Source organism: Aulonocara stuartgranti (genome assembly GCF_965226115.1).
Source record: "Aulonocara stuartgranti genome assembly, chromosome: 1".
NCBI classification, from domain to species: Eukaryota; Metazoa; Chordata; class Actinopteri; order Cichliformes; family Cichlidae; genus Aulonocara; species Aulonocara stuartgranti.
In genome coordinates, this window is record NC_138939.1 from 34278032 (window position 1) to 34303331 (window position 25300).

Below are 25300 nucleotides of genomic sequence, written 5' to 3' on the forward strand. Positions count from 1 at the left end.
TAACGCTGAGGCCATGAGCACTTACATAAACATTCCCATTCAAACTAAAACAACACTAACTAATTCCCCAAATATTTACCTGTGGAGGAGCTTCCTAATGGAACTAAATATTGACTCCTTTAACCCGGGTGTAATTTAATGAGATGTTTGCTGGTTTAACGTTGAAGTTTTGATGATTCTGTGTATGCAGTGATGTGAGTAGAGAAAGAAGCCTAGCAAAAGCGCGACCACTAAAACAGTTATGCGTTATCTCAATGTAGATCTCGGTGAGAGGAAACCCTGCACGCACAGACAAACGCGCATTTGTACCTAAATGTGTATACAGTATACACACAGTACAGTGTTTCGTACAGACAGAGCTTCTTTGTATGTGACTCAAATGGAATCAGCACGAAAGCAGATTCTGTGTGCTGTATCCCAGCAGCATGAAAATGTAACTGTGTCTAAGTAACCAACCTGAAAAGTATCAAATGTTATACTTTCTTAACCAGAAGAGAGAATTATACAAGCTTTTTTAAAAGTTGTCTGGTAGTAATGTATTATGAATTGCCAAGTGATAAAACTAAACTAAATATGCACTAATTCAATGTATTTAACACTCAAGGCACTTCATATTGTACATTAATACAGAGAAAACCAACAATCAGACGACACCGCCTACAAGCAAGAATTTGGTAACAGTGGAAAGGAAAAACCCCTTCTAACAGGAAGACACCTCTACAAGAACCAGACCCAGGGAAGGGCAGCCGGCAGTGGCGTAGCGGGGGGGTGGCTTACTGGGCTTAAGCCCGGGGTGTTTTTTCAGTCTTTTGTAGTGTAATTTTTTCATAGTTAGATGCCTGGCTGACAACTGTATAAAGCAAAAAACTACACACAATATTCGAAGCACATAGTGCACACTGTGGGAATTTACGACTGTGCGTAAATCCCCCCTAATATTGGTATGATCCGAGCTCAGGCACTAAGCGGGGCGGGGCAGGTGCTGCCTACGAGTGCGCTGTTGGAGAAACGGAGCTAGGCAGACAGAGGAGAACTGAAGTTTGACCAGGTACCAAAGCAAATCATTCGTACTGTACAAATAATGTAAATATGACGATGTATCACGAAAGATTGATATCAAACTGATCACTTGACCCATATTACGTTACTTGCTCTTCAAGTGAATCAAGAAATGGCGAAATGAAAAGCCGAACAACAACAATGTTGTTTCTTTAGAGAGTCTCAGCTTACATGTGTGTTTATGTCATATTTTCAGTTGTTACCCTCCACGGCTAAATAAATCGGTTTCAGTAATGCACTGATATACAAGAATGGACATAAGGAGCTTCTTTCAAAGAAAAAACTCAGGTAGTATTTTATATATTATGCTTTGTATGTTGTTCAGTATATTTCTATGCAAAACAAGAGGAACTTCAATACACAGCAGTATATTCACAGTTGAAACCAGATATTTACATACACTTTATGGAAAACACAAGAACATTTTTTTTACTGTATAACATCAATTTAGAGTAAACTTGTTTTGTTTTGGATAAATAAATATTGAAATATCTTTTGAATTAGTTAAATGTCAGAATAAAGAGAGACAGAGCTGTCTATTTTTTATCACTTTCATCAAATTTAGGAGTACATATACACTAAGTTTATTGTTAATTAATAAGAAACTCCAGATGATTCCATTCTGAGCTGAAGAAGCTTCTGATAGGTTAGTAGAGTCCATGTGAGTAAATTGGTGGCACACCTGTGGATGCATATAAGGCAAAACACGGAGCCTGTTTCTTTAAAAAGGGAAAATCCAGAGATGTCAACCAAAACACCAGAAAAAGAATCGTGGAGCTCCATAAGTGTGGCTCAATTTTGAATACAATTTGGTGCCATTTGCAATTAAGAAATACAGATAGTTTCTCTCTTTACTCTTAAAGTTAACAAATGTGTTTTTTATATTTATCAATCTAAAAAAATAAACATTTAGTCTAATTTGATGTTACAATTAAAAAAGTGTTTGTGTTTTGATCTGAAGAGTGTGTAAATATCTGTATATTTGATGATTGTCAGCACAAAGAGGGAGAGAGAGGAACAGAGAGGGAGAGAGAGGAGAATGAGGACAGGACAGAGATGGAACAAGAGCAGGTGAGACACACATGTTAGTCAAATGGTTGTTTACCAAAAGTATCACCGTATCATAGGTCCTCATGTATCTCGTACCTAGTGTTTCTTTTTAGGTTTGCTATTTTTCAAATTCTATATTTATTAAGTTATGCAGGCTTGTTTGCACAACAAGGCTAAATAATTATAGAAACTTTTCTCAATCTAAATATTGGACTTTGGTAGAATTAAAAAAAACAAGTGTAGTGCAGGTCTATGATGATTTTTAGTTCTACTATCATCTAGTTCTGATTCTGGTTCTGTCTTGGTTAAATCCTAAGTAATCCTGATTTTGAACTGTTATAGTCCTGTTTTAATTCTGGATCAGTTCTGGGTCTGGTTGAATTGGGGTTTAGTCCTCGTGTGTTGATACAGCCCTGATTTTGTTCTGCCTTGCTGCTTAATTAAAAAACTAGTTTAAGGTGACCTGCATATGTGATATATATTTTTCCCTATATGAAGTCATTCTTTTTTGAACAAAACTCAAAACAGAGCCAATTAATCTTTCAGTCATTTCTAAACCCCCCCCCCCCCCCCCCCCCCCTAAAAAAAATAAAAAAAATAAAATCCTACATGCATACCACCCTTTAGGGCTAAGCCCCGGGTGTTTCAAATGTCTGGCTCCGCCTCTGGCGGCCGGCATCTGCAGGCATTGGTTGGAAGGATTGCACTGATATGGACAATGTATCTTTATAGACCAAGTGTTTATCAGTTATTACTTTAATAGCATTTAGTATTTGTCTACAATTTGTTTTTGTACTGCAATGTCATATTATCTTAGTAATGAATCAAATCACACATATCATAAATGTTAAGGAAAACTGTTCATGCTCCATGTGTATAAAAGAAAAAAAAATATTGGCCTATATATCAGATTTTGTAACCATGAAACACTGGTATTGGTAAATCCCGTGCCTTTTGAGCTATAATGCAGTGATATGCAGCAGTAGCCTTCAGGTTTGAGAAATAAAGCTAACTCAGAAAGTCCAAAAACTGCATTTCCTTCAAGAGCCACTCTAAGCAGGCCACAAATGTCAATCAGTCCTCAAGGATGCCAAATGTCAACATGTCCAGCTAAACAGCATTAAAAGGCTGCCTGGTTAAAAAACAAAAACATACATAAAGTATTCACAGAGAACATACCGGTATTATATTATTGGATATAAACTGGATAGTAGATCAGTGCGTGAGCAGGCAACTACATGCTGCATACCTAGAACACAGCGGCCAAGGTTTGAATCCCACCTGTGGCCCTTTGCTGCATGTCTTCCTCTCTCTTTCACTCTGATTTTCAGTCCATCTGTACTTACTATCCAATCCACTACTTAGGCTTAAAGTTGGGTGTTCGACTGCTTTAACTGACAGGTGTGCCAAAAGGGAGCTGTTGGCTGCTAGGTCTAACCTCTTCTAATTTCTGTTGGTTTTTAATAACAGCTGACAAATAAAACGGTCTGTTGTGTGGAAAAGATTATCCAAGATGTAGAATTGTAGTATTTTCCTAGTCTTTAAATTAGTGTTAATTAGCAGTTTCACCCACACAAATCCTCCTGCTGCTTGGTAACAAGACTTGCTACCCATAATTCATAAATTAGCGCTTCATCCCTTTGTCCAGATGCACTAACCCTGGATAAAAAAACAACAACAACAACAACATGGTAATGGCCCATATGCTGATGCTACTGATTTAAAATCATCTGGTGCCTATCAACATTTTGAGCAATAAATAAATAAAACTGTCAACATTAAACCAAATGACCCATGGACTACTAAATATCAAACAAATTAATGGGATATGTTTAAGAATAAAAAAAAAAATCATAGAGACAACATAGCCCAGATATGATTTGAGTGCAATTGATTTTTATAACAACAAAAGACACAGACACTGAAGGTACTGGGATTCTCTTTTGACAAAGGACCAACTTGGATGGGGGGATTTGCTGCCCTTTATGGGAAGCATCCGTCATCACAACACAAAGTCACCTTGACGGTGACACACACAACCACTCACATACATAAGCAAAGCTCCTGATTGACAAGTTACTCCTTGACACTAATAACTAACTGAGGGCCTCTCCTCTTGTTTCAGACGCCTGTTAACCTGTAACCCTCTGCAGCAGGAGAAACGTGTCCAAACAAGACACTTTATGGGCTGACACTGAACAGCCAGGTACAGTTTACACAGTCAAGCAACTAACAGAAAGAGAGAGTCGTGGGTAAATGACATTGCAGATATATTTGACTCACTAACAATGCATGCACTATGGTACAGACAGGAGTTAACTCCCATATTGTCACACTACGGAAAAAACAAACAAACAAACAAACAGGAGTTACAGCTCCTACTCCACTCAGACATACCTGTCTGCCTTGAACATGGTTAAACAGTTAGTCCGAAGAAAAATAAACAAGTCCAGGTGTGTGTTGATCTTTGCTGATGAAAATCTCCAAAGAAATGTCAACTGTCTTTTACTGTCTGGCTTCTTCTGTCTGCTGTTACTAAGTCTGGTCCTGTGCGTGTGTGAGATCTGCTGTGATATCACCAGGTGAAAACCTGTTTGGTGATATCAGAGATAAATGCAAAGCACCCAGCAACTCTCCATGTATATACTAAGGTGCAGCCTGACTGTTTGGTAGTGTGTCCTGCTCTGTGAAAACTCAGTGTTGATATGCAGTCTCGCTCCCCTGCTCCACATGTTTTTCTCTCCTGAATGGAGGTTGGGTCTGTCTGTAAAGGTTGGAGGAGGGAGAGGAGGGAAGAATTGGAGTGGGGGGAGTGGTATATCAGCCACATAGCCCTGAGCCAAGGAGACAGATCCCCACATTTCCATGAGCAGAGATAGCGAAAGGGAAAAAAAGAGAAGGGGGTGGGGGTGATTGGTGACTGATAAAAACCCCCCACTGTAAATAGTAAAAGTGGTGCCGTCAGTCACACTGCCTGTCTACTAGGATTGAGTGTATGCTAAATAAATTACCTGTTATGTCTCAAGACGTTTCTAAGCAATCAAGAATGTAGATTCCTTAGACATTTCTAGAGCTGCAACTTGTTTTCATTGTTGACTTACCTCCCAACATTATCGCAATATTTTTTCCATAAAATGTAAAACAGCAAGAAAAAAAAATACCTGAGGCTTTGAAAACAGATAAAAAGACAAATACAGTTACTGGACCCCAGTAAATATAATGTGGAGGTTGATGTCTTTTAAATAATTATTTTTTATATTTGGCTATAAATTGTTTTACTGTTATGGCTATTTACCACTGATTGCTCTTGACCACCAAGAGAGCCTTTGGCAACAGTGGGAAGGAAGAACTCCCTTTTAACCGGCAGAGACTTCTAGCAGAATTAGGGGCTGACCCAAATATTTGTATGTTTGTGGGGACTTATTGATATAATAAATTCAAGGTGACTTTCACTGTGCTTACTTAGCAAATGTCCAGATTAGCATTAGCTCACCTGCTCTGGCTCACTTCATGTGTTTTGTGTTCATTAGCAGGGACACGTGTTCAGTGAAGGTATCCCTTTCAAAGCAGGAATGTTATTGGTGTCCCAAAAACTAACTGGCCTGCATGTGAGACGTGGACAGCTCTAAAGAGCAGGTGCAGAATATTATACTGGTTCATACTCCCCCAACACTACAAATGTTTTAATTAAAAGCGCAAGAGAAAATTAAAACATGTTATAAATTATTATATATTGCTATTTAACAGCTATTTTATGCTACTAAATATTGTTACAGGCGTTAAAGAATTAGTTCAAGTAATGTTTCTAACTGTTTTGGTTGCAGAAGTAGAAATTGTATCAGAGTTGTTCATAGCTATGAACATCTCACTTTATAGAATTAATTAGGGGCAACTTTACAGAGAGATCTTTGTGGATTGTTCACTCTTACAGGGACAAATAATATTTTCACCATGAAGGCCACAAATTAAATTCCATAAGCCTTAATGACATTGTGTTGGAAGCCAGGAGCTCAGAGAAATATCAACCCCAAGAGTCTGCGTGCCATACAGATAAGAGAGGGAAAAAAGCACCTTTTGTAATTCGTGTGATTTCAGATTTAATTAACATTTAAGAGGTAACAAAGACTTGAGGTGTGAGAGTTTACTGGTCTAATCCAAAAGCCAGCTCCTCCTCTCTGGGTAAACATACCACTTTTGTGCAGAAGAACCTGTTATTTTGTGGACGCTAACATGCTTGGAATGGAGCTAATCGTTAAATAGCCTGATGATGTCGAGAATAATGGTTAACCCAGAGGAAGACTGCCCACACACCCACATGGCTGTACCTACACAGTTCCTTTCTTACACACACACACACACACACACACACACACACACACACACACACACACACACACACAGAGCAATCCCCCCCACCCCCTTCGCCCCGACACAAAGAATATAATCTAGTCAGCATGTTCCCATTTGAATAAAAGCTCATTTTGCCAGCCATCCGTCACATCATCCATAGAGATCAGACAGCTGAGACCAAATACACACCACAAGCATGTTTTTCACACAGACAAAAAGGCACCATTTAAACATCAAATCCAGCTCAATTTACTCTCTACATAATCTGTTTGATCCAATCTAGCTTGCAAATGACAAAAAGGTTTTTGAAATGATGGATATATGATCATTTACCAGTCTAAATAAAAAAGCACCAGCTTCTAAAACGTGAGGATGATGTTGATTTCCTTTGTTTAAAGACTAAACTGATTAATCAGTTTGTCCAAAAAAAGTATAATTTATTAATTATAAATATAAACGTGGCATATGATTTTTGTCTTATTCATAGTTCTTACCGATATAAAGTGTTTTGAATAAGATAATGTCTCGGCTCACATGTACACGTCACTCGTCTGTCCAGGTGTGGCTGTGGCCTGGCTTGGTTTGCTTAGTCACAGATTCAGATATATCAAGTAGTTCAACAGTACTTTGCTCTCTGGCTTTCTAAAGGTGCCTCGGGGCTGGTGACTATGGTGATCCAGATCTATGCAGGCTAGATGAAGTAATTTCCACACAGCTTTTAAGAGGCATGTTTTTTTTTGTTTTGTTTTGTTTTTTAAATCACCTTCACTGCTTTTATGAAATCTCATTCATATTAACATTACACAGAATTTGAACAAATACCCTGATCTCTTGTTTTCCAACTTTCTATTCCATCTGAAGATGATTTGGTGCCTTTTATGGCTTCATCTGATAATAATGATGACAACAGTACTTTAAATTGTGTGCCAGCCAAGGTATGCAAGGGGCCTGCTACAACATGGTCACTGGCTTTCAAAGAGAAAAATAACCAGGTTATCAGGACAACAGCATCGAAACACTGAAAGACTGCAAACTTGTGGGATTTTCACTGTACAGAATAAATGATACTTGTGCTATAGAGACCATCTGTCAGCTGGGTTGCACATATACAGTCAAGAAACACTACTGCCCTCCTGTGGTAAGCCTACATTAAAGACAAGTTTCTCATTGTTGAGAGACCAAACTGTCACATCTCAGCCATAAAAGTCATATTATATAAGCATGGCATCCATTTTCATATGTTTTTTTATGTTTGAGCACATCAGAGTTATTAGAATATTTACCAGTAATCTTTTGGGGTTGGGAAATATTGCAAATATGTTTTTGTCACATAAATACTGCGCTTACCCAGATTCACTGTAACTCAACTTTTTGTGAACTGTAATGCAGTATTAGTAAATGCTGCAAAATCTTTCCAACAGGTTTTCACGTTTTTCCTGTTTAATCCAACAACAATACAGAAACAAAAGATGATGCATGGACAATGACAGAACAGAGAAATGCTGAAAATCCTCCCGGTGAAGATGTTAGAACCAGTGAAAGTTCCCTAGATACTCTTGTTAACCAAGAGTATCTATACTATACTACTTTTTGCCAGTAATGGATTTATTGGCAAAAAGTTTCTGTATTGATAACACATGTGTCTGATTAAAAAAGACTCACTTACCCACTGGTCACATCATCAGTGCGCACAGCATTCTTGCTCAGCACATCTCCATCGCTCATGTATCCCGTGACTTCCATTGGGATTCCATCAAGGTCGACGTCTTCCCCGGCTCTGTCTCCCAGGTCCACGCTGCACAGGGCTCCTCCCCTGCCAGCCAGCTGTCGCCGCAGGTTCCCAGGGTAAAGGTAGCGTCCTCCCTGGCCACCAACCACACGGCCACCGTAACCATTCCCCATAGAGGGGGCATCACCCGCCTGAAGACGAGGGCTAGACTGGCCCAGTCGCCACGAGGATAGTGAGGGGCGGGAAGATGTAAGGCTGAGGATGCTTCGACTGCCTCCGCTATTGCTGCTGCCACTGCCTGTGCCGCCACCGCCGCTGATATCTGTGGTAATGCTGCTGTCAAAGGTGGTTTCCAAGGTGCTGAGCGGAATACAATGAAGGCAAGACAAGTTGAGAGCACACATTAATGTTTTCTGATAACATTTCATTCAAAAATGTGCCTTTTGAAGCAGTAAGCAAGTGGCCAATCACTACACCAAATGTCAAGAATTCTTTTCCTAGGATCTGGAAATATGGAACAGAGAGAAGCACTGGAGAAAAAAAAAAGCATCAAATTGCACAATTTCATTTATGAACAACAGATTTATTGACCTTAGAGCAGAGTATAAACTATGTAGACAGTTGGGTCAGCACTGACACATAACACCAGAGCACAGGTCACAACTCTGTAGGAGGGAACGTGATTAGAGCTAAGCCAGAAGCATCAAAGACATGCCCAACGATCAAAGTAAAAGATCCCTAAAAAGAAGGATAAGACTGCTATAAGAAAAAAAGGAGGTAATACCTGTTAAACACAGACAGACACAGTCTACTGACCACAAGACTGATTCAAATCCACCAAAAAAATGAGTGTGATTTAGATGATTTACCACTCAACCATAACAGCATTGTTTCAGTTGCTGTTCAGATAGTAAGTGTTTGTTCACATATAAACTTCCCTCCAAGCACTGTTTTCCTAACAAGCTCAGTGAAAAATGAATTGCTCAATATCAAGAAAAACACTATGTGGGATGAGCCAGAGCGCAGTGCCAATCACTGTACCTGTGTGAGACCTGAGTTCCTCGGAGGCTTGACATGGTCTCCTCTAAGTTTTGCCGCAGGTCAGCTATGTTTTTGACAGTACGCAACCGCCTGGTCTCTGGGTCTTCACCTGACCAGCACAATAAAAAAAAACAAAAAAAATTTTAAGAACATATTTTCTCTATGCTGAACCAGAAAGATTACATATTTCCATTGATCGCCGACCTGAAAGGTCCTCGATGGATGTCTGGCTGGTCTTGGTGAAGGAAATGTCTCCACCTCTGCCTCCTGAATCGGTCTCAGTAGTCACTGTTCCCTCGCTGTCTGTTTGGGATCTGGAAAATTAATTGTGCAACAGATCAAATCGATTCTGAATTATTGTGCACTTAGTGGGAACCTAATATTGAGCAAATTGTCACGAAAGAGGGATAAACCCGATTAAGATTTAAATCTGCTGTGTTTCAAGTCTTGTGACTGTAGTCCAAAATGAATGCCTGCTAATCCCCACACACCAGAAAAGTTTGCCTTTGAAGGATAAATCGATACAGCTGAACCACTGGTAGTGTTTTGAAATGATGACATTCGAAAGCTTCGCTCATATTCAGCCTGCGGTCTTTGCCCGATTCCAGACTTTGTCCTTGTTGACTACTCGCTCTGTGTACCAGACAATGAAAACCACTGACTGCTTCAGACTCACACTGTTGTACAGAGAATGGCAGCATGGAAACTCGACCTTCTGACTAACCAACCTAATACAGGGTTAAACTTTAGCTTATTTCCATATCTTTTCCTTGAACTAATTTCTACCAGTGTGCTTTGTTTTAAGTTAATGGTCATCAGCATTGATCGTATGTTTTTAATCCTTCTAATTTACTTTCAAACATAATCTTTCTGACAGGTGGAGGCGGTATAATCCTGCTTGTAATGGTACCTGACAGCAAAAGAGGAAGTTTCAAAGTGCTGATAATGGAGGCATTTTTTTGGCGGTGGGGTTGTTAACTATGGGTCAGAATGTACACAGGGAGAAAGGGCAGCAGCACAGGAAACATCAGGAAGTTAATGAGTGGTTGTTAGAAAAGACTTATTGAGCGCATGAGGGACCTCCTTCCTTATCACACTGCGACCAGGACAGAGGTCAGGGGCGCACAACATCTACACATATTTGCCCAGATGCACGTGTACAAACAGGCAGGCAAAATATGAGAACCTGAACATATTAAAGATTACTGTTTAACAATTTAGAGATGGACAAATATTCAAAGAAAACTTTGAAAAACTTTGTATTTGGTGAAAAAAAAAAAACAACAATCCAATTTTATTTATATAGCACCAAATCACAACGAGAATTGCCTGAATAAAGTAAGGGCCCTACGATAATACAAAAACCCCCCCCCAACAATCAGATGACCGCCTGTGAACTAGCATTTGTTAACAGTGAGAAGGACATCTCCCTTTTAACAGAAAGAAACCTCCAGGAGAACCAGGCTCCGGGAGGGGTTTCCATCTGCCACGACCAATTGGGGTGAAGGGATGGCAGGCAGGACATAGTACACACACGCTGTCCAGTTAAGAGTTTGGTTTCAAGCCCCCCTGCAAATATGTTACACATAAAACTGAGCAGGGCTAAGTAAACATCACTCTGAGAACCTACATGTGGATGCTAGAGTGGTGGAGAGGTTCAAACAGCATGTGTAATACAGGACAGCACTTTCTGTCGGGGGGGAAGATTGGAAAGTTTGCAGCTTAAATGGATCGCCAAATTGTGAAGGCGTATCTGGTACACGATGTAATCAAAGTGAGGCATGTTAGAGTGTATGACGCAATGCAACTCAAGCTGCCTGTCTGAACTAGCTTGCAGGCTACACTCCATTTTTTTATAATCTTACACAGCCCTGGAAACATAGAGCCAGGTTATACACCGATTCATATTCATTCAAACATGTGGAATAAGTTCACATATATGATCACATATACAACAGAATGAATATGCAACATACTGTATGAGCAGTGTTTTAATACTATTGTTTTATAAGGCCTAACTTCATTTTGTTTCTTTTTACTTTTCTAACAGTGTAACATATATATACACACACACTTATTTATATATATATATATATATATATATATATATATATATATATATATATATATATATATATATATATGAGAGAGAGAGAGAGAGAGAGAGATATTTTTTTATATATAGTGTTTGACTATAAATTATCATTACTTGCTTTCATTATTGCATGTAGGTGATATAGGCAGGTGAAACTGAGATTCACTACCACATACTTTAGACAAGATACTCCAAGAAAGTGCAATCTTACCTGTACATGAAAGGTGCAACAGTGGCTGTGTTGGGGTGGCTATGGTGCTGTTGCGTCTGAGGTAGCTGCACGCTGACCGTGTTGCTGGCTGTGCTCTGGGTAGTGCCACCACCTGCCACAGGGGCGGTGCTGGTCTTTCCTTCTGTGGAGGCCAGGCTGGAGGTAGAGCTGGAGTGCCTGCTGTCCCTGTCTCTGTCCAGGGGGCCACGGTGCATGGCGAGACCCCCTCCTAACCGCATGCTCCGAGGCCTCTCCCCTGCTTCCTTCACTGAAGAAGCTTTACCACCAGCTCCTGTGGGTTTGCCTCCTGGCTTTGGTATTCCGCTTTGTGCAGGGGTGGAACTCTCTTTTTTGGCCAATTTACCTCCCTTGGGAATGAAACTGGCAATTTTAGAGGTTCTTTTATTTGTGTCAGCATCCAGAGCAACAGGTACTACTTCTTCCTTGTGCTCATCTCCCCTCAGCTCTGTTTTATCAGGGACGGAGGTGCGCTTCGCTACCTCCTTCCCTTTCTCCTTCCCCTTTTCCTTATCTTTTTCAGGTCCTTTGACTGAGCCTTTCTTGGTAGTCAAAGCTCTGCTGAAAGTTCGCTGGGCAATGCCCCTCAGAGCTATTTTGGGGCTGCTTGCGGTGGTAGAAACCGTAGTTCCCGAAGAGGGAGCCGCTCCACAAGAATTCCCATTGCTGGTTCCGTTGAGTCCCGGCCGAACATTGCCATCATTCTCCTCTAAGGGGTCGGTGTTGGAGCCTGTCTCAGCTCTCTCCACCTGCCCCGCTCCAAGCTGCCTGTTTGGTGCAGCATTATCAGTCTGGGGCCCTACCCCATTGGAGGAAGAGATGGAGGACGACTTGGAGCCTCCTTTACTGTTGAAGAGTTTAAGCTTCTCCAGCATTGACTTTTGAGTTACTACCTTAGGAGGAGCTTCATTTGTCAGAGCAGTCTTACAGGAAGTGTCCTTCTCCTGCTTGACAGACTGCATGGCAGATGAGGGGGGGCTCGTCGAGGCGGAGGAATTAGAAGAGGTGTGCTTGGAGCTTGCTGACTTGCCCCTCCAGGGCTTGCTGTTGGGCTGGGGAATAGCTGTGGAAGAGGAGGATGAGGACAAGGGAGGAATCAGGGTAGAGGTAGTGGCAGGGATGCTGGTGGAGGAGCTGACAGACACTGCAGATGATGGAGCAAGCTCAGTCATCACCAAAGGTTGTGAGGTCAGGCCCTCTGAGGAATCTGTACCAGAAAAGAGACAATTTATTAAACAATAAAGAAGGGAGTTAAAGCTTAGATACTAAATTCAGGCAGACGAAGAATCTGAAGGACACAAGGAAAAACAGAAGCTTCTTTGACCCCACACAGAGTTACCTTATAAGCCCTGAAGGTGGCCTGTGTTGATATAACCAAACATGCCATTACTTTTCTCTGGACTAACCACCAAAACTGTTAAAAACCCCTTAGCACTAACAACGAGAGGAGCCCATCACAAACTGTTTATAAAAACAATGAGGGCCATACTCAAGTGCTTTTAAGTCTCGCCAAGAAGGCCTAGTCAAGAAGCAGTGCTGCTGCACTTATAAGGCATGGACTTATATGGACTTATTTTGGTCACGGTCCCTCTGCTTAACAAAGAAAACACTGTCTAGTTACACCACTCCCCTGTATATTAAACTGAGAAACAAGACGAAAAAATATGGTTTGAATTAGAAATGAACAGAACAGAAAGTACTTTTTTTACAAACATGTTCCTGCTACAGATTCATCATTCATTAAGGAGTTGTCTGAGAAAATCTGCAGCACGTGACTCTCAACAAGCAAACTTACCAAGAGCTGGAGAAGCAACGCAAGAGCTGAAAAGGTAGTCACTGCCCATATAAAAATAAACAAAAAAAACCCCCAAGTATTCTGAGTGCTGCTCAAGATCTCAGTGTGTACGCACAGCAGGGCTACTAACAGCATGGAGCTCAGACCAGCAACATTTGAATATTCAAACACCAACGGCCAGCGAGAGAGGGAGAGAGAGGGCCAGTGCAGGGAGCACTGGGTGCAATGAATCATCGCACTTTAGCTGTAACACACTCCGCTTACTTCTTAGACACAAACACAAAAAGTGACACATTAATTCAAAGATAGTGCAGCTGCTCTGTTGTCCTTCTTCATCTACAAACCCCTAAAACCTCCTGAGTTTACTTTTTATTACAAGTGTTTTTCATTAGACGAGACAAGAGAAAACACATTTCAAACTCCAAATGCATGCCAGTACATTTTTTTTCTATTCAGAGGAAGAATTACACATGAAAATCAATACAGATAACTTGGTATTCTGATCAATTCACACAGGTATGTTAACTCACTTACTACATAAGTTATTCTTATGGTCTCATTATGTCAGAATTTATTAAACACTAGTCCTGTGTGATGATTTCATTTTATAGCACCTTTCATGCCCTAAATGCAAATAGGCGGCCACTCACTGCTTCTTCTTTCTACCCCTATTTAGCATTTAGTGAGAGCAGCCTGAAACAATGCAGCCATTAGGAAGTGATTAGGGCCCAATTAGATGTGCTAGTAGTTAGCAATCAGCAAAGTGGGTCAGGTTGCTAATAGCTGGCTTCCAATTGGTAGCGGCTGAATGAGAGGGGGACCTGCTATGATTACAGGGACTGCAAAGAGAATGAAGGGGATTGACACTGCAGGTTTGAGATGAGTGGGGCTTTGATATCGGCCAGCAGGAGGGTCGGTACTGTCCAAGAATGGGGTCAGCTCGGATTTTTGTTGGGAAAAAAAAAAAAGAAAAAAAAAGAAAGGAAAGGCTCTGGACAACGGGTCAGCTGATCACTGACAAGATTGGACCCAGTGACCGGGGCTTACACGCTCCAGTTAGGTTGTCAGGGGTGAATCTTCAACGGGTTGGGTCAGACGTGACACTAGCGTGATGAACTTAGACACTGTTGCAACACAATCTCAACTTAAAAGAAGCTTGGGACCCAATTCCTGGAAAGGCTGTTGAAATTAAAAACCTAAATCAGTCACACGCAAAATAAATACTAGTGAAAGAATAAAGAGTATGAATAAAAATCAAAACTGCCACTTGTATACTTAATGAAGTGACCACAAGAGGGTGTAAAGACCTCATCCTCTGTCACACCTACACAGCTTTCCATTAATCTAGAAATGTCTGCAAATGTCAGCTTCATGTGTAAGCGAACGCTGATGACTTTTGTGTTCTGTATGCATCACTTTCAATTGGTCCAAATCTGAACCAATCATGATAAATTAACAGGCATACGTGCAAATTATGTTGTTCTCATGTAGCAGTGGAGTTTTTGCACTTGAGGAAGCAGTTTCACCTCAAAAATAATCACATAATTGTTTTAACGTGGGCCACTGACCCTATGACCCCTGTGTAGCCTCCGGCCAAGTCCAGGAATTAAATCTTCTCATTGCCGTTCCTTTACTGTTCTGGCTGAGCTGACTACTTGAGGAAACATGTTGAAAGAATTTGAGTACTCATGGCTTAACTGCTTAATTACTGCAAGCATTGGTGGTTAAAATAAAAAGCAGAAAATGACAGAAGAGCACAGCCCAAAGGGACAAGGATCACAGACCACCCTCCTACTTCCTGTCTGCCAAAAAAATCTGCCTCGGTCTCTACAAGTCTGTTTCTGTGTCAGCATCTTGATTACATCAAATAATTTCGGGAATGAGCTGAAATGGTAATTTTCAAATTCAGTTTTTATTTCATGGAGTGCCACACTCATGTCTCTGTGTGTATATATTAGAATTCAATTTACCTGCCTCAAGGTGCGTTATATTGTAAGGCAAGGCAAGTTTATTTATATAGCAAAATTCCACAGCAAGGTGATTCAAAGTGCTTTACAGAGACATTAAAAAACAAAAACAAATAAAAAGCATGATTTAAAATGCATGCGCAGTACCTTTGTTTTCATACACACTTGGCGGAAAAAGCATGGCGGCGACGGAGAATGAGAAGGGCGAAAGCGGATCGTTGTATGAAACAGATTAACTAGAATTGGTTTGTCAAAATGGTGCAACTTCAGTGGTGTGGAACTGGTTTGGCTTTCGTCCATCAGATACACACCAAAGCACATTTTTTGGTAGAGCAAGCAAGCAGGCCGTTTTTATTACCATTATTACCGAACTGATTTTATGTGGTACACGGCACTCAAAAATCTGTCAAAAAATCTTTTAGTACGACTTTGCTAAAGTACGAAAGCCACACCGCTTGATGGATTGTCGGAGCATTACGGCTACCGTAGTCAGGAGTCTCACGGCGTGATACGTACTGTGCTACATTGTGTATGTATAATTTGCATTTGCACTGTAAAAATTTTATATAACTTTAATGCACATAAAAAACAGCTGCTTGTTTAAGTGAAAATACATTGATGGGGTTTTTTGCACTAATAAAGTTGTGGAGTTGTAAAGTGTTTTGTCTCGCGTCAATTATATTGTCAGTTACATTGTTATCGGAAATTTTCAAATATATATCGTGATAAATATTTTTGGCCATATTGCCCTGACCTAGTAAAGACCCTACAATAATCCAGAGAAGCCCCAACAATCAGATGAGCCCCAGGCAGGCCCCTAGGAGCAAGCACTTGAGCCACCTGATCTAGCTGTGTTCTGCTAAGCATCTATAAACAGTGAAATCACTGAGCCTATGACAATGCACAGTCCGCATGGATGTAAGATAGATTTCATGCACAAAATTTATAAAAGTGTACATCAGCTAACAATGTTTAGACATCACAAACCCTCCTTGCTCCTTGCGGTTGCCCTGATAACAAGACATTAAGCTCTCAATCGGTCAACAACCATATTGCTGACCTGAAAATGTCACACTTATGCACAAGTTACCCTCACATGTAGCCAGAGTAAAACCATCTTTGTGCTGAACCAAACCTGCGGTGTCAGTTCTCCCTGACTGGTTAGATTTATTCAATGCACTGACACCTTCAGAGACATTTAATATGTAAAAATCTGGCACAGTTTGAGGCTGAAGGTGTTTGGCTGCTCATCGTGTTCACATTTGAGAAGCCTGCTCTCTCTTGCTCCTCAGTCATTGTGCTCAAAAAAGTGAGAGCGACAGCTGGCTTTTGTGTGGTGACTGAAACTTTTTAAAGTTTCTCCACATGAATACACTCAAACAGTGATGCTACAGCTCATCAGCAGGCTATTCATTCAGCAGAGGCACCAGCCACATATACAACACACAATCCAAGAGACACATGGGCAACAGAAACACACACATACAGAAACACACAACCATAGGTGTCCCACACTCTTTCTGTCTCTCTGCTATGTGTCACTCGGCGAACACCCAGACACTGTCACCTTATATTAAGGCACTTGTGTTTACTTATTGTACAGCCATCCAGTAACATTATTCTATTTTGGCATCAGAGCCTTTGACACAGACCAGATCTGGCCTCTGAAAAGAAGCTGCAGGTGTTTCTGTAACTATCTGAACCTCGAGGAGCAACGTCTTACAATAAGCACAAATAACTTCATGTGTAGTATACTTACTAGCAGCTTTTAGTTCAATGACCAATTGGTAAGAAGAAGAAGGGTAATCTACATCAATTTCACATTAAAGGAGCAAGAAATTGGCTTATTAAACAGTAGGAAAACCCTTTGCTTTCTGCGCTATTGAAAAGAAATACATTTTAGGCAGCAACAAATTTCCCACGTGTGGGACTAATAAAGGTTATCTTATCTTATCTTAACAATGACAAAAGATGACAAACCTCACTGGTGCTGCAGACATCCAGGACATCAGAGAAAGAAGTAGAGGAGAGGAAGAGATGGATGAGAGATCAGGGAAGAGTTCTAAACCATGGCCACAGATCTAGAGTGGGTAGGAGGGGAGGAGGAGTGTGGTGGGTCCTCCAGCAGGAGGAGGGGCTTAGCAACAACAGGCCAAGAGGAACCTGGAAGGGGGTTGACCAGTATTTCTCATGCTACCTGCTGACAATCATATGGCCTGCTGCCCCAAACACACAAACCTAGAAAGGCATGCAAGCTCGTGCTTTTTCTGGTTTCAGTGCACATTTATTTCACCCAGAGTATGCTGCAAATAGCTTATATCTGGCATCAGCCGACGCATCTATGCTTCAGACTCAGAGCTTCATATATCAGCTGTCAGGATACCAGCTGAGCATTAAGAGCCAATTGTTTTCATGCAAATTATCACAGCTACTTCACACATCTTGCAGTTACTTTCAAGTCAATGCTGTGTGCTAACGTAGCTCCCCCCGATCATCCTGACCTCCCTGTATCTGATGATTTTTATAAAATCTAATCTTCACGTGCTTTTTCATTAGCTGGATTGTGCCTTCTAGCAGAATTGCAGTTGGTGCTCAAGTCCCTTTGAAGATGCCTAAAAAAATGACACTCTTTCCACCAAATCCAACTATTTGGAAATACTTCCAATAAAGTCATTGACAAATGTGTCTACTGGAAATCTCACTCTGAGCACTAATAGGATTTCATGTTATGAAGTGTATTTAATCAACAAATTTAAGGACATTTCCCCAAAATTCTGTTGGGTTTTTTTTCCAAATCATGGTGATTTTACACTCACACAAACCGACAAATCTCCCTGCAGTCTACACTAATAAACTCACTCATCTCGAATGGAGCCGAGCATCAGAATAAATGCCCCACAGTGCTTCTCACAGCGTTGGTCCCAGTTAATTTGTGACTGTTTAAACAGACAACAGTCCCTCTCCAGCTCCCTCTCTCTCCCTCACACACACACTTTTTTTTCTCCCCTTACTCTTCTGCCCTGTCTTTCTCTGGGCAGTCAGAATTCTCTGTCTAATGCAGGGTAATGAGTTTAGACTGTGAACACTAACAAAGTCTATATAAAGCTCTGGCCCATTGAGTGGTGACAGAAACTATTTCCACACTGGTCTAACCAAACGTACTGCCAAACACCCAGAGTTTGTAAGCTTCAGAACAGTGTAGAGCGGTTAAACTGGGTCAGAGCACCGTGGAAGAATATGGTGTGAATACAGTTCTGACTCCAAAGGAAAATTATCACAGTGAACAGCTTTGTTCTTGGATCTACTAAACTCCCACACTGCTTGTACTTTCCCACCTTGTTTGAATTACAGTGTTCAACATAACCGCTTAATCTTAAAGGAATCAGGTGGGAGGAGGTATTCCAGGTGTCCAGAGATCTTCATGTCCATCCATATTCTTCACAGTAGCACTCCATGCAATGCTGAGAGGATCTGATTGGGGCATTGTCCACTGTTTCTCTTTCTCACATAAAGCAGACAAAAGAAGATAGTCCCCATCAAATGGCGTCCCACTAGTGGAAACACTCCATCTGGATTAGGCAAGAGCGTAGGCCTCATGAGTGGAGGACACATGACACTGTTTTGCCTAGAATACCTGCACTGTTCTTCAGACCTTCATACATTAAATGTGTCCCGAAAAACACATTTTTGGATGTTATCGTGTAGCAAACATACACCTCACATGTGTTATGATTTTGTAAAAAAAAAAAAAAAAAGTTAAAAAAAAAAGTAAAAAAAAAACAAACAAACAAAAACCAAAAACACACTGAAAAAATTGAAGTTGACATAAAGTGATGATGAGCTGGTCCTGATGTTCCTAAATAAGAAAAGGCACAATGATTTACGAAGAGCAACTGAACTTTGTTTGCCAACGTTCTCATTCAGAACTTTATTTCTCTAAAATAATACTTGGATCCATCCCTTCAGGCAACTCTTTTTAGCTCAGTGCTGCAGCTGTTTGAGGGGGGGGGTTAGGTGCCAGAGCCCAACTGTGATAGGACAAAAGCCGAGGCACACCCTGACTGGGTCGCCAGTCTATCGCAGGGCCATCACAAAGAGACAGACAACTATTCACACTGTTACATTCACAGCGTCTGCGACTGTGGGAGGAATCCAGAGAACCCACACAGAACCCACACAGTCACAGGGAACATGTAACCTCCACACCACCCAGCTGACTGGTCCATTCAAAGCCAGGACCTTCTTGTGCTGAGGCGAACACCTCTCGCAAGTCCTAAAGGGTTCACTGTGCTGTTGCACTTGAGTTGTGCAGGTTGGAAAAAGGTAGAGAGCAGTGCTCTAAATGGTCCACACTTTGAGTGACCTTTCCATTTGTGAGGATGAATACAGTCTGTGCAAATGGAGGTCACAATGACATTTAACTCATATTACATGAAACCACACATTAAGAGTAATGGGACAGAGTTTCAAAGACACGTTTCCTTAAAGACACTGCACAGGTCAGCCTGAGATTCAAGCAAACTGAGAACAACCTCCACCTCCTTTAAAAATGCAACATTAATGTTCAGAATGATTCCAAAGGTGGTGAGCATGTAGTCATTATGTGATTCTGGATTTTATGCTCATCAGTTCTTTGTTGCTCTTCTCTTTAAAAGACACAGTTGTTTCTGTGCTGCACTGCGTGCTGAGGGCCAAGCATTACTGGCATGGTTTTTAATCCTCTATTAGCCTCAAAGCAGCACAGCTAACTTGCATTTTCCCCACAAAAACAAAAAAGCACCCAAAGGATTCACCATAAAATCATCCTAAACACAGCATTAAGACTTTTTACAGCTGCAAGGCTACTGCCTGTCCTCTAATTTTACTTTCTCTTCCTCTAAACTTGCACACATGTCATGATGACATGCTAACGGGATTTGCCAACATCCAAGATTCAACCTGAAGATGTCAGTGTGCACCCATTTGTATCTGTATCTCTGGCTTACCTTTGTTCAGGTGTGAGTTGGCTTTGGTTTTGTCACTGAAGCCCTGGCTCCGTCTGTTCCCAGCAGCACTGACCGACCCTCTCGGTGGGATGTCACTGCCAGCAGTGGACACCCTTGTTGTGGGGCCAGGAAGTCTGATGAATAGATAGAAGAAAAAAGGAAGAAAGCAAGGGAGAAAAAAGAGGGAATAAACAGGCCAAAAAAGTTAGCTGCTTTATGACAAACACGAGTTTATGAATCTAAAGCAGTTTTATTTTCCCCCACACATTACAGAGACACATTAGGTCACTGCAAGCCTATAACACAAGCACAACAGACTGTAAACTAAGATGGGAGGGTATAACATAATTAGATTTATTAGACCAAGCATTTTATGTGATTTAACCAAACACATTAGAAGGGTAAGTGGCAGTTGTAGAACAAATCACATTTCTGAAAGAGAAAACCACATTCTGCAAATACCAAAATATCCTAGTAGCATACATCTTCTGTTTGTTTTGAAACTAGTGATAAAATTAATATAGTTTCAAAACTAAATTAAGTATAGTTAATAGTTTAAAAAAGGAAAGTGCTACACAAACATGCTTCACTGTTTAGGGGAGTGCAATTTGCCACAAAGGATGAGCTTTAAAAAGAAATCTGCACTAGCGTGCTTTGTTTTCTATACCGTGCCTCTGTGATGATGTGCACTGAAGCTGATGTACCACCCTCAATAGGCTGTAGAGGACCTCAACATCCACAGTTAATTTGTAATATGAACTTGTTGACCTACTGTATTGATTTCCTGGGGGAAGTGGTCTCTGTTTGCTTTCCAGAAGGTCAAATATACCTCAACCTCATTGCTACACTAACCACAATAGGACTGCCCTCCTCTTCATGTCTTTCTAAATGCTTCACACTATTTTAGGCTCCTTTCTAACAAGGCATTTTTCCAAACTTGTTCAAGGTTCAAGGTTCACTTGTTCCTGACATGTGTAGTTTTCTATTTAAAATTGCAGCTTTAGTTTTAAACTTAGCTTTTGTTTGCTTTTCTTGCAGCGTTGCGGCGACCCACCCCCAGGGTACACCTACACCAGGCTAATGGAGACAGATAAGCTTGCAGCAGAGTGGACAGTCAGACTGAGAGCAGGTCCTGGGAGAACTATGAGCTCAGATTACACGTGCTCCTCCTTATTTTCCCCACATGGATTAGACTGTAGACAAGCTTTGGTGGAAGTTATGACACCTTGATTTCATTTTGCAAGCCAATCTATAAGGCGAGTTGGAATCTAACAGGCTGTGGCACACAGCTGCTAATGAAATGCTAATTGACCATTGGCGACATCATCACCATCTTGGGACTGAGGCGGATACTTGATAAGCAGATTACAGCAGTCTCACTCAGCTCTCGTGTGCATTATAGAAACTCTCATTTCCGTCTTGCCATTCACTTTGAGTGACCACTATTTATCCAGCTGTTGCAAGGTAATAGCTTTAACCACATTATTTAGGCTAGAGTAGTCTAAAATCATTTCAATTATAGCAGGGCCAGCAAGTCTACTACCTTCCCCCACTGGACTGAGTCTGTCAGGAAGTAATTCAATCTAGTGGTTACATTAAAAAAAAAAAAAAAAAACGAGCAACACTTTTTTCTTAAATTTTAATTTTAATATGGGCTATAGTGTGAAAAGAAATTCCAGAATAAATCTACTCCGCAAATCTTTCTCTTTCTACACTCTTAAAAGTGCAATGCAGACAAAGAAAAGTACTTAAATATTTCTCAAAATGAAGTACTAGTGCTAACAGCACATCATTACTTGGATACAACCAACTTACCAAAAGAAAACCCTTAAAAAAACAGTCTGCTTACACTAAATTGTACAGCAATTCTTCTCTTCACTTAGATTCTTTCACACTCATTATGTTCAAAAGCACCATGTTTTGCTGTTAACTCAGTATCTTAACACTGAGTTAACAATAATTTTTATTCCAAAACAAAGAAAAATAGACCTTTCACCGCAATATTAGCAGCTAGCATTAATATAAACAATTCACATCGTTAAAATCTTTTAAAATTCGCTATCAGATGCTGCCAGAGAGTCATTTAAATCTTAATTAAGATCAATCAATTTAAAAAAAAAAAAAGTTTAAAAAGTGTTTTGATAAATGATGTAGTTGCACATGCTGACCAGAAGAGGGGGGCATTTCTTTAGTTTGGTCAGGTGCTGTATCCGGGCAGGTGCAATGTAAACATATTCTGGGATGGGGCAGCATGCAAAACTAAATGGTACATTAAATTTCAAGGTGCGTTATCACATCATATGATGCTGCATGCTATAAGGAGGCTAATGTAACTGAAAAAGAAAAAAAAAGTAAGACCAAAGATAAATATAACATGTCTCATTACAGACCTGCCACAGATTCCTCTGTGTTAATTATTAATGTCATATTATATGGGGGATTGCAGGAGCACACACGCGCACACACACAAGCACGCACACATTTACTTAAGGGTTATCTAAAGGTCTTCTACAGCCCATTAAGCAGGCCTGCCAAATGAGGCACGCTGCCAGAGAGACAGGGCCTTCTGAAAATGGAGCCTGGAGCTTTTGTTCCTATCTGCTCCAACACTACCACTCATGCATAATAGATCGTGCTTGTAGTAGAGATTGCCCTTAATCACAGACAAAGAAACAACATTAAACTCATTACAGCGCGAAAGAAATGCTATCCTTGATTAGGGGCAATCTCAACCTATTTCCAGGAATGGAACGGAATAGGAGGTGTGGTGGAGGAAAGAAGGGAAGGAGAAAGAAATTAGAAAGGCACAAGAGCTGACCTAGAGGTCTTTTTCTGACCAAGGGAAAACTTGAGTAGTTTACTTTGACACCCATCCCTAGAGGAGAAGAAAAGAGAGGAAAGATATGGAAGAGGACAGAGACAGTGAGAGGTCAGGTTTAGAGTTATAAATGACAAAAAGTGCGAACAGGAAGATAGAAATGTCAAAATGATGGATTACAACAGCAGGCACGTGAAGAAAGTAAACACCACAGGGACACATTTGTTCACTCCAGTTAGCCTCACCTGGACTGCATCTCGGCCTGCGCTGTTTTCTGGGATGTGATGGCAGGAGTCCCATGCAGAGAGTGGCTGAGCTGGGCCGGGGCGCTGATCTGCTGACTCAGTGGAGGGTGTGTGCTCTGGGACTGGGCAGCAAGTGGGAGGGTGGGCTGGGAGTTTTGCCGCTGGGCCTGCTGCTGCTGCTGTTTGTAGCGGGACAAGCTGAAGAAGAGGCCAAGGATGGCTTTCAGATTGCCATTCCGAATCTCTGAAGGTCAGAAACAAGGATGGGGTGAATGATTTAAAAGGAGAAAAGTAGAAAGAAAAAGTGGGGAGATGAAAACAAAATAGAGGATGAAGTTTGCAACAATTTTTCACATTTACCATACTAGTGCTTGGAAAATAAGCTACTAGGGTTTTTTTAATGATTTCATGGCATTTTGATTGTTTTCTTATATGGAGATCATCTCTCTTGCTTATCAAACCATATATTCTATTTTATTGTAGATAGTGAAAAACAGCAACATTTTTGTAATTTAATTGTTTATCTAGTATTTCATTACTTTAGTGTAGCATGAATCAGTAGCTGTATAAAGCTGTACAATGCATTAATCCATTTAAAAGTCCAAATTTATCCCCTCCTTTCCAAAGTTGTCCAGTGAGAAACATTGGCATGTCTTTGCCAGCCCGATTCTGGGCCCTGGGCCTTATTTAGATGGTCAGCCCCATCTGAAACTGACATTTCAAATATGTCACACTCTGTTTAATTCCTCTATCTAATTCTGCTGCCTTTAGCTCTCCTTCTGGATTGTTCTTGAACTGCAAGATGATACACCTCAAAGTTCTCCTAACAGAACAGTGAATGGACCCCATGTGTTTCTTGCTGTAATAGGATGCTGCTGTTTGATTCAGCTTTGCATTAGCACCAGTAATAATATTGTCTCTCAGTTCCCTGTGTGAATTTCTTTCTTTTTTTTTGACAACAGCTACATTTAAACATCATTATGTACCATTGTAAGCTTTCTGGTACATTAGTTATATGTGTTGTGAAATCAGCCCTGAATGTTTTCATTTGCATTAATACAGAGTTTCCTGGAGAGAGCTTGCTAATAAATTTTTTTTTTTTAAAAATCAGTGTACCAATTCTGAGGTTTTATCTTTCTTGCGGCATCAGTTCTATTTAGTAACTAAGCCTGAGCTTGATTCAGGATGAACTCTCATGTTCCATGTGAAAGAATAAATCTGTGGTTCCAGCTTACCTTCTGCAGACAGACCCTGGATGTTGACTCCTTTAGCTGCCAGGAAACTGAGGCAGGTATCTATGTTCTCAATCTACAGAGAGAGAGAGTCACAGCTGCATGATTCTTCATACTGTACATTTACATTGAAATTTGCATCATGGTGAAATACGAGCACCCACACTGATTAGCTTTTTGCATGGCTCTCACAACAATAACAAATCTGGGGGAGTCAACATAAGGCAAAGGTTGGCATCACAAAATCTTAAGCAGTAAATAGAGGTGCTGAATATCAATGACAATGATAGAACTGTTGGGACTGCAGATCGTTTATCATTTAATAATCACTGATCTGACAGGTAGGATGACTCCAAAAACAGTTAAGATGGAAAATAAGCTTTTTTTGATCATTCAATAATGTGTTGTATCCAACTTCGGATTCGTGCAAAAAAGTCATCATGACAATTTTTTGGCAAGTTTTATGTGACGAGACCTGAGTGTTAAGTGTTTACACGGCACTGCATTTAAAGGCGTTTTGTGACATTTGGGATATCAGCATTTATAACAAACAAATGGCACTAAAACAACAAGTTTCTGGCACATATAAAAGTATGAACTGGTCCTGAAGAGTAGAAGAGAGCGTCTGTATATACAGAGATTGCTGTGCTATACTAGAGAAGTAAATTGGACCACATAGTGACATAGCCAAAGCAGAATTCAAAC

The 25300-nt window shown here is 40.7% G+C and overlaps 1 protein-coding gene across 2 annotated transcripts in view; it reads right to left on the reverse strand.

Annotated features, from left to right (window-relative positions):
• Nucleotides 1–25300, reverse strand: part of nav2a (neuron navigator 2a) — a 214727-nt gene that overhangs the window by 40173 nt on the left and 149254 nt on the right. For both annotated transcript variants that reach the window (XM_082535136.1, XM_082535135.1), the window contains 7 exons: nt 24599–24671; nt 23364–23607; nt 20301–20434; nt 11536–12760; nt 9434–9543; nt 9230–9338; nt 8126–8548 (listed from right to left, as the gene is read on the reverse strand). In XM_082535136.1, coding sequence (XP_082391262.1) covers nt 8126–8548; nt 9230–9338; nt 9434–9543; nt 11536–12760; nt 20301–20434; nt 23364–23607; nt 24599–24671 — 2318 coding nt within the window. The remainder of the gene's footprint in view (nt 1–8125; nt 8549–9229; nt 9339–9433; nt 9544–11535; nt 12761–20300; nt 20435–23363; nt 23608–24598; nt 24672–25300) is intronic.